Here is a 14,665-nt window from a genome sequence, read left to right as displayed (position 1 = left end):
CTGTAACATCTCACATCAGCTCCCATGCACACCTTACACCTCACCTCTCTGTAACATCTCACATCAGCTCCCATGCACACCTTACACCTCACCTCTCTGTAACAGCACACACATCAGTTCCCATGCACACCTTACACCTCACCTCTCTGTAACAGCACACACATCAGCTCCCATGCACACCTTACACCTCACTTCTCTGTAACAGCACACACATCAGCTCCCATGCACACCTTACACCTCACCTCTCTGTAACAGCACACACATCAGCTCCCATGCACACCTTACACCTCACCTCTCTGTAACAGCACACACATCAGCTCTCTGGTCCTTCTGCTCCTTCTCTTCTTTCCTGGCAGCCACGTGATTCCCGTTATCCCCATCCAGTTTCTTCAGGTGGCTGGGCTTGGTTTTCTGTCCAGAAACAGGGGTCTTGCCCTCGACTTCAGCTTCCTAGGACAAGTGGCCAAATTCCAACCTTTAACACCAGCCTCCAAGTTTGCCTCTGACAGTCTGGGGCACCCACAACAGCCTCCTAGGACCCCTCGCCCAACCCCCTCTGCCTCTCAGGGCACCAGCTTCCTGCCGCTCCCCGAGCAGCTGCCACACTCTACCTCAGGGCCCCTGCATGTGCCATTCCTGTTCCAGGGACACGTCCCCACATTTCCCCGTGACTTGCCTCTCACCCATCCAGGTGTCCACTGCAGCAACCCCTTCTTGGAGAGGCTTTGCCCAGCCATGTTCCCTAGGCACCCCCTCTGGTGCCCTTCCAGCACCCCCTGCCCGGCAGCATGTCTCTCTTCCCTCTAGAGTACGAGCTCAGAGGGGGGGGGCCCTCACAGCTCCACCCCAGCACCTAACGTGTATGGGGGGGCAGAACCAAATGAAAGATGAGCCATGGCGAAACGGGGCCAAAAGGCGTGGACTGTGGGGCAGGTTGCGGGGTGCGGACACCCATCCCCACAGAACAAGACACTACCTGGCAGTACTCTTGGAGTGCTGGGACACTTGCAGGTGGCTGTTTAGATTTCTGAGTCTTACTTTGAACTTCTTTCTCAGCCCTCTTTCCTGCATTCGCTGACTTGGCTGCAACATCAATTGCCTGGAGGAAATTAAGATCCCAAAGTGTCAGGGCCAAGAAGACAAAATCAACAGGGAGCCTGTGACTCAAACGGCATAAGGCTCAGCATCACCTCCAGCTCAGTGATGGGGTCAGCTGCTTGGGGTGAAAGGGCGGCTCCTTCCACAGTCCTGTTCCCGGGAGCCAGTCCGAGAGGATGGATGCCCTTCCCAGACAGGGAGGTGACATCAGAACCACACTGCGCAGCAAGGCATCAAGGACATGGAAGGCCAATCTTGGTCATCACCCCGCCCCTCACAACTCACCCCAGAGGTTGGGGCCCCAGCCTGCTGCAGGCCAGCCTGCAGTTCTTTCTTGGGCTCAGTGTGGTCCCCCTCTGACTCCGGCAGCAGTAGTTCCTGGGCAGTGTCTTCCTTCCCAGGACCACCTTCATGGGCAGAGGCGGCAGAGGCGGCTGGGCTGGCCCACTCCTGGTCCTTCTCTTCTGAGAAGTGCTGATCTCGGGAGGCCGAGCCACCGGGAGATTGTCCTTCCATGGCTGCCTCTGCTTCTCCTGCAGTCTGGCCCTGGAGAGGCCCTCTGTGGTCAGCAGGCATCATGCTGGCGCCCGGGTGAGGGCTCCACTGGCTAGGAGGACCACCCTGCTGAGCTGGGCTTTGGAGCAGGGTTGCTTCTTGGAACTCAGGAGATACAAGTGAATCCAGACTAGAGAGGATGGAGGGACAGGGAGGCAGGGACTCCAACCCTGTGGAAGCAGAGGCGTTCTGGTTCTTTCTCTCCTTCTTTCTCTTCCTTTTGTTCTAGGTAGAGGAAGAAACACTAATTTTACTCTTTGGGTGTATTTGACTCTCACCCATGTTTTGCTCCATCTTCCTTTCAATTAGTCAAGAACGTCAAACCTAGCTCCACCAACCCCTCTGACATCCATGGAACCCACCATCTAGTTATCTTGGAAGGAATGAAGTTGAGACACAGAAGGAACGGGAATGGTGGACAGAGCTCAGAGACAAGCAGCTGAGTGGTGCGGCCAAAGCACAGCAGACAACCTCACATGGAGTTCCTTCCAATGAGACAGCCCTATAAGGATGGTTTTCAGACGTTTGAGAGTCTGAAAGTCACTCTTATGCTGTGTGTGCTCTGTATACACAACCGAGACGAAAAGCAGGGGACTAACGTGAACAGCCAGGACAGCTCTGTCCCACTCTCACGCAGGCACCCTGAGCCTCATCCAGCAGATCCTTGCTCAAAAGTGAGAGTTCCCAACCTCGGAATCAGAAATGGTGCTCGTAAGAAGCAGATGGGGGCCCTGGTCAGTTGACTCAGTGGTGGAGCGTCGGCCTGGTGTGCGGGAGTTCCAGGTTCAATTCCCGGCCAGGGCACATAGGAGAAGCGCCTATCTGCTTCTCCACCCCTCCCCCTCTCCTTCCTCTCTGTCTCTCTCTTCCCCTCCCGCAGCCGAGGCTCCATTGGAGCAAAGATGGCCCGGGCGCTAAGGATGGCTCTGTGGCCTCTGCCTCAGGCGCTAGAATGGCTCTGGTTGCAACAGAGCAACGCCCCAGATGGGCAGAGCATCGCCCCCTGATGGGCGTGCCGGGTGGATCCCGGTCAGGAGCATGCGGGAGTCTGACTGCCTCCCCATTTCCAACCTTCAGAAAAATACAAAAAGAAAAAAGCAGCAGATGGGGCAGAACCTTCTGAAGACCTCACAGGGACAACACTCTTAATCAGTTCATTAAGTGGGAGTGACCCATAAGTCCCCGAAGGCCAGTGCGGACCCTGCCCTCACCACCTTGAGCTTGCCTGGGTTGAGTGACCAGGGCGGCCGGAGAACACGGGGCACCTCTGCACATGGGATGGGTGGCCTCGTTCTGAGGTTTCCTCCAACAATCCTGACCGAGCCTCCTACAGATCTGCCCACAATGATGAGCAGGGGACACAGCCACCCTGGGCAACCTGGGGATGATTTGCAGGCCTGTCTGATCATTGACGCCCACTAGCATCATGGAAGAAAGGGCCTTGAGAAAGGTCGTTCACAGAGGTGACATCTCCATGGTTGTACAGATCTCTAAAGGTCTTGCTAACGTGCAGATGGTGACTCGACATGTGTGGGGCCCCCGAGACTCTGCCTTTCCAAGGAGCTGCTGCCAGTCCAGCAGAAGACCAGTGCAGCCCCTTGGAGGCCGCCCCTGGAAGTCCAGCCCATGCACCTCAGGTCTGATCTGTCTGGGCATCAGCACTTCCGTTCACTTTGTCCCAACAAGTAGCCTGGCTGAAAGACACTGGTCAGACCAGCAGGGGGATGTGTGCAGGGACACAGCCTTTTGTAGAATCTCCTCTTTAGTGCAAAACTACCTGGAATCGAGTTGTTTCTGATTAACACTGATTTACCAGGCAATCTGGAACACTGCTATGAACAAAGAATAAGCAATCAAGACATGTTTCTCCCATGAGGCCAAAAATTTAGAGGGGGTTGACACACTGAACACAGGCGGTTTTAGTGTATGGGAAGTGCTGATGAGGAAGGCACCTGAGGGCACTGGGAAATCAGAGCCTGGAAGGCTTCCTGGAGGAGATAGCCCAGGCTGAGTCTGACAGACACAAATGACGAAGAATTCAGCAGACGCCTGGTCTTGTGCCGCACAAAGACACGGGCTGCCTGGCGCCTTCCTCACTCACCCAGAACAAAAGCCTAAGTGCGGCCCACAGGCCCTGCGTGACTCCACCTGCTCACTGCCTGGCAGCTCCTGCCATCCTCGTCCTGCCCCGGCCTCAGCTACTAATCCTGCATTTTGTTTTCTGGCTTTATGATGCTGTGTCATTTTAGGGGCCTTGCAGACCCTGGAGGGAGTCTCCTTCCAGGGCTGGCTAATTCCCAGAGATAGCAGACAACTACCCAGTGAGCTGTCTTCCATATATAAACCCACCCACCTAGAGTGCACACCCCTCTACCTCTTACATTGCCTCTCACACTCTGGGTCATTATCCACCTGCCCTATCACCCCAGACCCAGGAACCTGAAATCAAGGGAGAGTCCCTATGCCCCGAGCCCACTGCAATGATTCCAAGTAGCCAATCCTAAATGAGTTCAATCTCGGGTGCTCTGCCCCAAAATGCAGGCTGGGCCTTGCTGTCCGCTATCCCCTGGCTCCCTCTGCGTCCCAACCACCCAGTGCTTCCTTAGGTGGCCCTGTGTGGAGTGACCCCTCCTCTTGGGAACTGTGAATAATAAAATTTCTATCAATGGTGTTGACATCTATTTTCATCATTCAGTCACCTCTATAAACTAAATTCCAGGTATAATCAGGACGCCTTTTCTCGCCATCTCCTGCCTCAACTTCCCTCTTTCCCAGACACCTCCTCAGTCCACACCCTTCAGCATACCATTCTGGAGATCCTCTGCAGGACAGCAAAGCCCCGCAGGTGCCACCTGCTTTAAGTCATATCACACACACATGCTCATACACACATCACACACTCACACATGATACACAGGCACTCATCTGGACACAAACAGACACATGCACTCACACAGAGTTACACACGCAGAGACACACGCATGCTCATACAGACACACACACACACACACCCATGCACATGCATGCAGACACACACAGACATGAAACATGTGCTGTTTCCTCTCCCCTCCAGAGCAGAAGTCTGAGAGACTGCTCTGCTCACTGCTGCATCCAGGGTCCAGAACAATCCCAGCCCCACAGGTGCCCCATGCTTCCGTTTGGGTAGGTGAACACCCCTCCACGCGAGCTCTGCCTCCCTGCAGGCTCCCATGCCTCCTCTCTCACTCAGGCACCCAGTGCCGCTCCTCAGACCTTGCCCCTCGCCCCTCGCCATCCGAGCTCAGGCCTCCCCAGGTTGGGCCCCTGAAGCACAGTTTCTCTCTGTCCACTCACCTTGCTCTCCCTCCTTCCTATCTCCACTCTGCATGCGTCCTGTCAGCTGCCTCAAGACCTTTCACAATAGGATTCAATTCTGCATAGGTTAAGTGCTATTCTCTACATACATTTGTTGGGGATGGCGGTAGACACACCTCACACCTGTCTCACATCCATCAGGCCTGACACACCTAGCACGTGGGGCTCGGGGCTGGAACCTAAACTTTCCCTTGACAAAAACCAAGGCTTATCTATGTAAGTTTTACACATTATATATTCCTCATTATACACTGCTCACAAAAATTAGGGGATCAGGGCCTGACCAGGCAGTGGTTCAGTGGATAGGATTTTGGACTGGGACATAGAGGACCCAGGTTCGAAACCTCAAGGTCACCAGCTTGAGTGCAGACTCACCAGTTTGAGCACGGGGTTGCTGGCTTGAGAATGAGATCACAGACATGACCCCATGGTCACTGGCTTGAGCCCAAAGGTCACTGGCTTGAAGACCAAGGTCACTGGCTTGAGCAAGGGGTCACTCGCTCTGTAGCCCCTCAGTCAAGGTATATATGAGAAAGCAATCAATGAACTTAACTAAGGAGCCACAATGAAGAACTGATGCTTCTCAACTCTCTCCCTTCCTGTCTGTCTGTCCCTCTCTCTAACTCTCTCTGTCAAAAAAAATTAATAATAATAATAAACATATTCAGGCTGTATTATTTGAAAAAAGAATTAGGGGACCAGGGAACATACACATACTCCAGTACTTTTAGCTTTTTGTCTAGTGCATTTTCACCAATGAAATAAAAGTTAGTTTTGCATATCATTTGCATAATCAAACAACTTTCTTTCAATTGTTTGCTTTTCTAATGTTCTTGTTTAATAAAAAAAAATTAAATGCTTCTTTTTTTTATCACTTCATATTCATTTTGAAATATCCCCCTAATTGGCTCTGGCCGGTTGGCTCAGCAGTAGAGCATTGGCCCAGTGTGTGAAAGTTCAGGGTTAGATTCCCAGTCAGGGCACACAGGAGAAGCACCCGTCTGCTTCTCCACCCCTCCCCCTCTCTTTTTTCTCTCTCTCTCCTCCCCTCCTGCAGCCAACGCTCCACTGGAGCAAAGTTGGCCCAGGCACTGAGGATGGCTCTATGGCCTCCACCTCAGGCGCTAGAATGGCTCCAGCAGCAACAGAGTGACACCCCAGATGGGCACAGCATCGCCCCCTAGTGGGCATGCCAAGTGGATCCTGGTCGGGCACATACAGGAGTCTGTCTGACTGCCTTCAGCTTGTAACTTTGGAAAAATACAAAATAAAAAAATATCACCTAATTTTTGTGAGCAGTATATATGCACATATGCATGTATTCCTAATTAATGTGGTCTTTAATTTGGCCTATTCTGAATATAGCTATTTCCCAAAAGGCAAAATGAAGGCTACAGGAGTCAGAAATGTGTACAGTAAGAATAAACACACCTCTGACTGGGATGCACCCAGACAGTGGACACTGAGGGTGGGGATGGTTAGGAGGAGACCCCAACAGTTGGGTGATGTCCATGTTGAAAGTGAATGGTGGGGGCCCTGGCCTGTTGGCTCAGCGGTAGAGTTTTTTTGTTTGTTTTTTTGTATTTTTCTGAAGCTGGAAACGGGGAGAGACAGTCAGACAGACTCCCGCATGCGCCCGACCGGGATCCACCCGGCATGCCCACCAGGGGCGACTCTCTGCCCACCAGGGAGCGATGCTCTGCCAGGGCCGAGTGAGCATCAGCCTGGCGTGCAGAAGTCCTGGGTTTGATTCCTGGCCAGGGCACACAGGAGAAGCGCCCATCTGCTTCTCCACCCCTCCCCCTCTCCTTCCTCTCTGTCTCTCTCTTCCCCTCCCGCAGCCGAGGCTCCATTGGAGCAAAGATGGCCCGGGCGCTGGGGATGGCTCCTTGGCCTCTGCCCCAGGTGCTAGAGTGGCTCTGGTCGCAGCAGAGCGACACCCCGGAGGAGCAGAGCATCGCCCCCTGGTGGGCATGCCGGGTGGATCCTGGTCAGGCGCATGCTGGTGTCTGACTGCTTCCTGGCTTCTAACTTAGGAAATATACAAAAAAAAAAAAAAAGTGAATGGTGGGGAGTCAGTGCTCACTTTGTTAACCCTGCATCTACGTAATAAATGTCCTTTATGTAGGCTTAACATGTAATCAAAACATTTTTTCTTCTTCTTTTCCAAATGAGAAGAGGGGAGGGAGAGAGACAGACTCCCGCATGTGCCCAGACCAGGATCCACCCAGTGACCGCTATCTGGGGCCATGCTCACAACCAAGCTATTTTAGCACCTGAGACAGAGGCTCCACGGAGCCAGCCTCAGCACCATGCCTCAGAACCAATCAAGCCATGGCTGCGGGAGGGGAAGAGAGAGAAAAGGAGAGAGAAGGAGAGAGAGAGAGAGAGAGAGAGAGAGAGAGAAAGAGAGAGGGAGAGAGAAGGGAAAGGAGGAGGAGTGGAGAAGCAAATGGCTGCTTCTCCTGTGTGCCCTGACCTGGAATCAAACCTGGATTTCCACACACTGGGCTCAGTGGTAGTACTGAGCCAACCAGCCAGGGCACCAAAAGTGTCTTTTTCATGAAGAGCTTTTGACTAGGAAGATACACGGGGGAGCCTTTGGGGGTGTGAAAGCTGTCTCTGGATTGAAGGGGGGTTATGAAGCTGCACACAGCTGTACCTGGCTCCACTCTGCCCTGACTTTAGTGCCTTTCACTCAACGCGAAAGCTATGCAATGCCAGCTCACAGAGAACTAGAAAAAGATAAATTTGTGAAGTCTAGATATTTTTGGTCATAGGCACCTGGGATTTTACAAAGAGCATCAGCTTTTTCTCCCACTCAGCAAAGCCAAGCCTCCACCCTACCCTGCACACCCAGTCCAGGGGGAGCAGGTAGCCCGTTCATTCACCTGAGTGCCAGGTGGGGAATACATGATGGGGGTGCGGCGATTTTCAACCTTTTTCGTCTCATGGCAAATACACAAATTAGTACAATTCCACGGCACATCAAGAACATTTCCTTTATTCTGCCAATCTGACAAAAATATATATGTATCATTTTGATTCATGCACACCAGTCAGCTATTGCTGTGTTGGCTGTTGTCATTTTTTTTTATTTGATACTCTAAGAAGAAAAAGTCAGTGCCTCTGACTAAATAGTCAGCTATGGCATGTTTTAAAAATTCTTACAGGCCCTGGCCAGGAAGCTCCGTTGGTGAGAGCATCCTCCTAACATACCAAGGTTGTGGATTCTACCCTCAGTCAGGGCACATACAGGAGTCAACCAGTGAATGCATAAATAAGTGGAACAGCAAATGGGTGCTTTTCTCTCTCTCCCCCACCTTTCCTTTCTCTACAAAACAAAACAAAACAATAACAATTCTTGTAGTAAATGGATTTATAATAAAATCGCTGAACTAGGAACCAAAGAGAGCAGCTGACCCCCATACACCACACTAGCCACCAGTTTTCCCATCTGCAAAATGGAGACAATAGGCATCCCCATCTGGCCACGGCATCAGGCCATTATGAGGGCCAGATGAGACAAAGCACAGTAAGCACCTCAGAGAGATGCCTGGCAAGCGCCACCTGGAACTGGCAACGTGCCCTCAGTGCCTCAGTGCCATGGCCCTTCCTACCCACAGCAGGGCCATGGTGCCGGTGGCCTTCCCTGCTCCCACTCCCCAACATGGTTCAGGCAGGATTAACTCTATTCCCTTCCACAGTCATCCTATCACTTGGCCACAGTGATTGTTTCAGGGATAGGCACATGACCCAGTCAGAGCCAATGAGATCTGAGGAAAGCCTTCCCTGGTACCGGGAGGCCTCCAGGCTTCTGTAAGAGCCGCCCAGAGACATATCCCCATCCTTGACTGGTGCAGTGGGAAGTGGACAACTGTAGATGCTGTGATGTGACAGAGGGTGGAGCGGTCCAGAGTGTTGAAGAGGCTGCTGAAGGAGGAAAGTGACATCAGGAAGGCGGTGCAAGGACAAAAGGAGACACCTATACCTGGGACTACCAAGTGTGCCTGGAGCTGTCCACCTGAGGATTTCTGTCACATGCATGATGAATTCCTTGTGTCATATTAATTCATCTGAGCTGGGTTTTTGGTTATTTGCAAGCACGGGATTTCTAATAATTAAAATAACCAAACCGTAAATTAGGTTGTTTCAAACATAAAGAATGCCAAAATAAGTCAAGGTAGTTAATGTTCTAACAGCTTTGATAGGATAATAATGTCACGTTCTTTTAAACAGATTCAGGCCCCAGAATCCTAAAAGCTTTAGACCACTGAGTCAGCTCATGGTATAGGAAGGTGGTAGGTGCCCAACCCTCCAGGCATCTCAGAAGGTGGCAGGAGGGATCCGACCTCATGAACAGGCTCCAGCCACCTTCCCAGGAAACCTCGGTCAGGCCCGCCTTCCAGAAGGAGAGAGGTAGTCATGACAAAGAAACAAGGAAGCATGCACCACCACAAGGGCAGGAGATGCTGCGAGACCCAGACTACCTGGGAGGGGGAGCTCTTGAGGACCACAATAAATGCAAGAGGGATGTTTGTAGGGACAGTGACCAGTTCCTTGCCGCGGACCAGCACGGCTCCTAATAACGGTGCGGAATTAAGGAAACATACTCGTCCAGAAAAAATGGGACCGGGAGGACTCTTCAAATGCTGATGGCCCTGGCCGGTTGGCTCAGCGGTAGAGTGTCGGCCTAGCGTGCGGAGGACCCGGGTTCGATTCCCGGCCAGGGCACACAGGAGAAGCGCCCATTTGCTTCTCCACCCCTCCGCCGCGCCTTCCTTTCTGTCTCTCTCTTCCCCTCCCGCAGCCAAGGCTCCACTGGAGCAAAGATGGCCCGGGCGCTGGGGATGGCTCTGTGGCCTCTGCCTCAGACGCTAGAGTGGCTCTGGTCGCAACATGGCAACGCCCAGGATGGGCAGAGCATCGCCCCCTGGTGGGCGTGCCGGGTGGATCCTGGTCAGGCGCATGCGGGAGTCTGTCTGACTATCTCCCTGTTTCCAGCTTCAGGAAAAAAAATGCAAAAAAAAAAAAAATGCTGATGGCAATATCCAAGTGCCCCATAGCCCCAGTTTGCTTTATTAATATAGCCATATGCAAATCAAGGAAGTCCTTGATACAAAGTTACACATCCCAGGCTAAAACAGGAACTCTCCCAAGGCATAAACCAATACATTAGTGAAATTTACCAACATCTGAAAACAAAGAATCAGAGGAAGGGCATGTAAATTGCTTCCAGCAACTTAAGGAAGAAAGTGAAGTGGGTGCAAATACTCAGCTCACAGCCAAATATGGAGATGGAGGGGGGAGAACTTAGCCTTTTGCTAAGCCTCGAATCTACAAAGGCTTTTTGCCATTTATGGTCCACAACAGTTCCTAGAAGACACTGTCAGGGGAAAGGGTGACCACCAGACTACCAGCACACCAGGTGGTGGACCCCAACCTAAACTATACCATCAGCAGCAGACTGGTGGATTTCACACCTGGGCAGCAGCCACCAATCCAAACTGGTTTTTTTTTTTTCCTTTTTCAAGTGAGAGGAGGAGAGGCAGAGAGAGAGACTCCCACATGCGCCCTGACCAGGATCCACCCTGTCCTATCGAGCTATCCTCAGCGCCTGGGGCTGACATTCAAACCAATCGAACCACTGGCTGCAGAAAACAAAGAGAGAAAGGGGAGAGGGAGGGGAAGAGAAGCAGATGGTCACTTCCTCTGTGTGCCCTGACTGGGGATCAAACCGGGGATGTCCACATGCTAAGCCAATGCTCTATCCACTGAGCCAACCAGCGAGGGCCCCAAAATGTTTTCCAATAAAAACAAAACGCTGCCCACCTGAGAGGCTTTTACTCAGAAGCAAGAATACTTTCATTGCTATATTAGCTAGTTTTGTTTTTTGTTTGTTTGTTTGTGTTTGTTTACAGAGACAGAGAGAGGGATAGATAGGGACAGACAGACAGGAACGGAGAGAGATGAGAAGCATCAATCATCAGTTTTTCGTTGGGACACCTTAGTTGTTCATTGATTGCTTTCTCATATGTGCCTTGACCGTGGGGCTACAGCAGACCAAGTGACCCGGTGCTTGAGCCAGTGACCTTGGGTCCAAGCTGGTGAGCTTTGCTCAAACCAGATGAGCCCGTGCTCAAGCTGGTGACCTCAGGGTTTTGAACCTGGGTCCTCCGCATCCCAGTCCGACGCTCTATCCACTGCGCCACCGTCTGGTCAGGCTAGTTTCGTTTTTTATATTATTTGTAAACACAGCCATAATACAAATGCTACAGAAAATGAACCAAGTTGGGATTTGAACTTCCACAAACTAGAGACTCAGCTCAGCTACACCACCACAGCACAGATGCTTAAAACCTGGGTCTAGAACCTCAGGTGCAAGTGACAGTGACAGGCATCTTGGAGGGCTCTTGGCCCTCACAGAGGACCTGGGCCCCTGCCCTTTGCCATAAAGAGCATCTTGTACAGCTGGTGGCACTTTTGACAGGTAAGTCTCCCCACATCTGAAAGGAGATAGTTTCACCAGAATAGAAGGATGGACAGAAGATTGGGGGGGGAGGGAATGACACACAATAAAGGTTGAAATTTAATGTTAGCAGATCGTCCTTGGTCACAAGAGCCAAAACCCAAAAGCATGGCCCTGGCCCAGCCCAGGGAGGGGCAAGGAGCCCGCCAGCCTGCCTCCTTGTCAGGGATGCCAGATTCACATGCAGGTGCAGAGCCAAGCGGGAGGTGCCAGGTCCCATAACTTATGCCAACTACCTGCTCAGGGTCTGCAGAGAACAACACATCAGCCACCTCAACCAGGGTTGGGTCCTCTTTTCTTCGTTTGCTGGGAAGGTAATTAGCAGCCTTTAGCTCATCAGATGGGCAGGCAACTGCATCTACAAAAACCTCTGACGCAACTCCCTGTTGAAACAGGACATCCTTCATTCAGACCAGGCAGGTGGAGCAGAGGCCCCTCCTGCAGAGCACTGGTGGACCCCAACTGCGGGCCCAGCTAGCTTGCCAGCCCCCGCCATCCAGGCCAGCAAGCAGAAGGCCCTCAGGGTTAGGAAACCCTGAAATGACCCCTGCAGGTGGGCCGAGCCACTCCATGTAGAGAAGTGCCCATGCCAGAGCTGTTACCGTATGAGCTGGCACACCTCACTTCCCCGGGTCCGGGGCGCAAAGAAACCCCGGTCCTAGCTCTTGCTGGCCTCCACCCCAGGTCTGGGCTAGTGCTTCCCACAAGGATGCGGCTATGCAGATGCTCCCAGGAGAACTAGGTAGCCAGTAGTTAAGACAGAGCCAGTCCAGGACTATTGGGAACTGGAGAAGCGCAGAGCAGCGGCCACCCCTGTGAATGGCACACTTTGGGCAGCACAGAGTTGGCACTGCCCGGGGGGACCCATCTCTTCCTCCCACCAGCCTCATTTTCCTAAGGAAGACAGTGAGGCGCAGAAGGGCTAGCAAGTGTGCCCCAGGCCATGTTGCAGGACAGTGGGGCGGGGCCAAGCAATTAGAAAACTTGGGCCCAGAACTGAGGCCCAGTGGCAGCTGCCATGGACAAGAAGAGAGACGTGAGGCCTTCGGTGTGGGGTCTGGTCTTGGCCTCACCAGAGAGGACTGGGGCGTGTGGGACACGTGGGCCTCCCAGGCACTGCCTTCAGGAGGAACAGCAACCAGAAAGGCCAAGAGCCTCTGGGCCTCTGGACCAAGTGCTAGGGAAGGCGACAATTGGTATTTCTGCAAGGGGCATTTGGACCAGCCAGTGGGTGAGGCAGAGCAGAGTGCATGGGCCATGCCCAGGCCCAGAGCCCATCCTGATCAGGGCCAGGAACCCAGGTGGCTGATCTCCACCAGCTGGGGGCAGGAAGCTGAGAAAATAAGCATGGGGTCACTGGGCACCTTCTATCCCACTTCCTGGTTGGCGGAAGCTACTGCAGGGGAGAACAAATCCAACTGCTGCTGGGGAGGAAGCAAGAAGCAGCCAAGGCTCCCAGAGCGTCAGCATCAAAGGGCCACCGAAGAAAAGGCAGGGAGATAGTCAGCCCAGGCAACAGATGTGCTGGCAGCTCCCTACCCGCCCTGGTGACCGCCATACCCTGCACACACCCCACGACGCTGGGCAAAGGACCTCTTACTTGGTGGCTGGGGATGAGCCCACTCTCGTGGCCTGTTCATCGTTCTGGGGCCTTTCCCCCTGGTTCCCTGGCATGTGATCCGGCCACCATTCTGGCATCACAGCCAGGTGAAAGTCCAGGGCTCAACACCTCACACACCTCTCTGACCAGGGGGATAATGGAGGGTTGATCTAGTGGCTGGGAACAACCCCTGAAGCGCCTGTGAGCTAATCACCAGAGGCAAACCCACCAGCAGGCATTTGTCCACTTCATTCGCTTCTCTTCGTGTAACATTTAAGCATTTTTTAAAAACCCTTCTGCGACAGTACCTTCCATCGCTTTCTTATGCTGAAGTGGAAACGCACACAACATAAAATTAACTGTGTTAAAAATGCACTCCTCAGTTCACAGCACAATCCGTGCGACCGTTCTGTCTGCTTCACACATTCTCATCACCCGTCCCCAGCAAGCAGTGACTGCACTCCCTTGCCGGAGAGGGCCGGGCACTCCTGCAGCTTTCTTAGATGCCCAGTTTACTGTGGGAACCTTTTCAACACCCTCCTCCCACAGGAACTCTCCCCGCTTTTCAGCCCTGGCTTCCTGCATTGTCCACTTGCCCCCCTGGACCTGTCCATCCAGGCAGCTGCAGCTTCTATATTCGCCTACAACGGTATCCAGGCACACCCTCTGCTTGGCTGCCCAACCCAGTTCCCAGGTCAATGCCACAGGGAATCCCAGGCAGGTCAGAACAGACAAACAGCACTCCTTGGGGGCAAGGTCTGCCCTATTCCCTCAAGAACTAAGACCCACCCCAAGGCCACCTTCAGACCCCATCAGGCCAGAGGGCTGAACCCCACAGCCCCCACCTCAGGCAGCGCCCTTTATTGCTTCTGCAGTCACTGGGTCACTGGAAACCTTGGGCTCTTGTTCAGAATCCCAATCTAGTTTACTCAGTTTAGTTCTTGCTTTCCAGCAACTCTGTGGAGGGCCAGGCCCTGGGAGTTCCCTTCTTGATCATTTCCACTGCTATGACCCTATTGCATATTTTAAAAATCTCTTTAAGTATCTATCTAATTCAATGGCAAGAATGTCCTCAACTCGTTAATCTTTGAGGGAAAATAACAGTTAGAGGCCACAATGTGTTCTGCCATAAAGATGAGGCCAATGGTGTGGCCTGTGCCAGAACTTCCGGCCAGACACGAAAGCCTAAGGTGGAGATAACACCCTTGCTGAAGCCATTTCCTTACAATGAAACCAGACTCAGAAGAGCAGGTCGAAGGACACCCACCCGATGGGTGGTCCTGAAACCTCGCCCCATCGCTGCCAAACCTGACCTCCAATCAATGCTTTAACCAGGGGTTGGGAACCTTTATGGCTGAGTGTAGTGGAATAACCCATTGCATAGCCTTGGATGGAAACACAGCCAACAAGAGAAGAATGTTTTGCCAAGAGAATTGTTTTGTGACTTGAAGGCAGGTCACTGAAAAAGGTCTATGTGACTGAAGGCAGTTGCTGGGCTTTTTCTCAGTAAAACATTCTCATAAGATTTC

The 14,665-nt window shown here is 52.5% G+C and overlaps 1 protein-coding gene across 1 annotated transcript in view; it reads right to left on the bottom strand.

The window, feature by feature from the left end:
- RNF213 (ring finger protein 213) overlaps positions 1-14,665 on the bottom strand; it is a 141,026-nt gene that overhangs the window by 90,377 nt on the left and 35,984 nt on the right. Inside the window, exons 4-7 of the mRNA XM_066234648.1 lie at positions 11,773-11,919; positions 1,384-1,878; positions 977-1,099; positions 293-450 (exon numbers count right to left, since the gene is read on the bottom strand). Coding sequence (XP_066090745.1) covers positions 293-450; positions 977-1,099; positions 1,384-1,878; positions 11,773-11,919 — 923 coding nt within the window. The remainder of the gene's footprint in view (positions 1-292; positions 451-976; positions 1,100-1,383; positions 1,879-11,772; positions 11,920-14,665) is intronic.

This window comes from Saccopteryx bilineata, chromosome 6, assembly GCF_036850765.1.
Source record: "Saccopteryx bilineata isolate mSacBil1 chromosome 6, mSacBil1_pri_phased_curated, whole genome shotgun sequence".
In the NCBI taxonomy this organism is placed as follows: Eukaryota; Metazoa; Chordata; class Mammalia; order Chiroptera; family Emballonuridae; genus Saccopteryx; species Saccopteryx bilineata.
The sequence above is the reverse complement of the archived record's forward strand: the minus strand, read 5'-3'. Positions and strand labels throughout refer to the sequence as shown.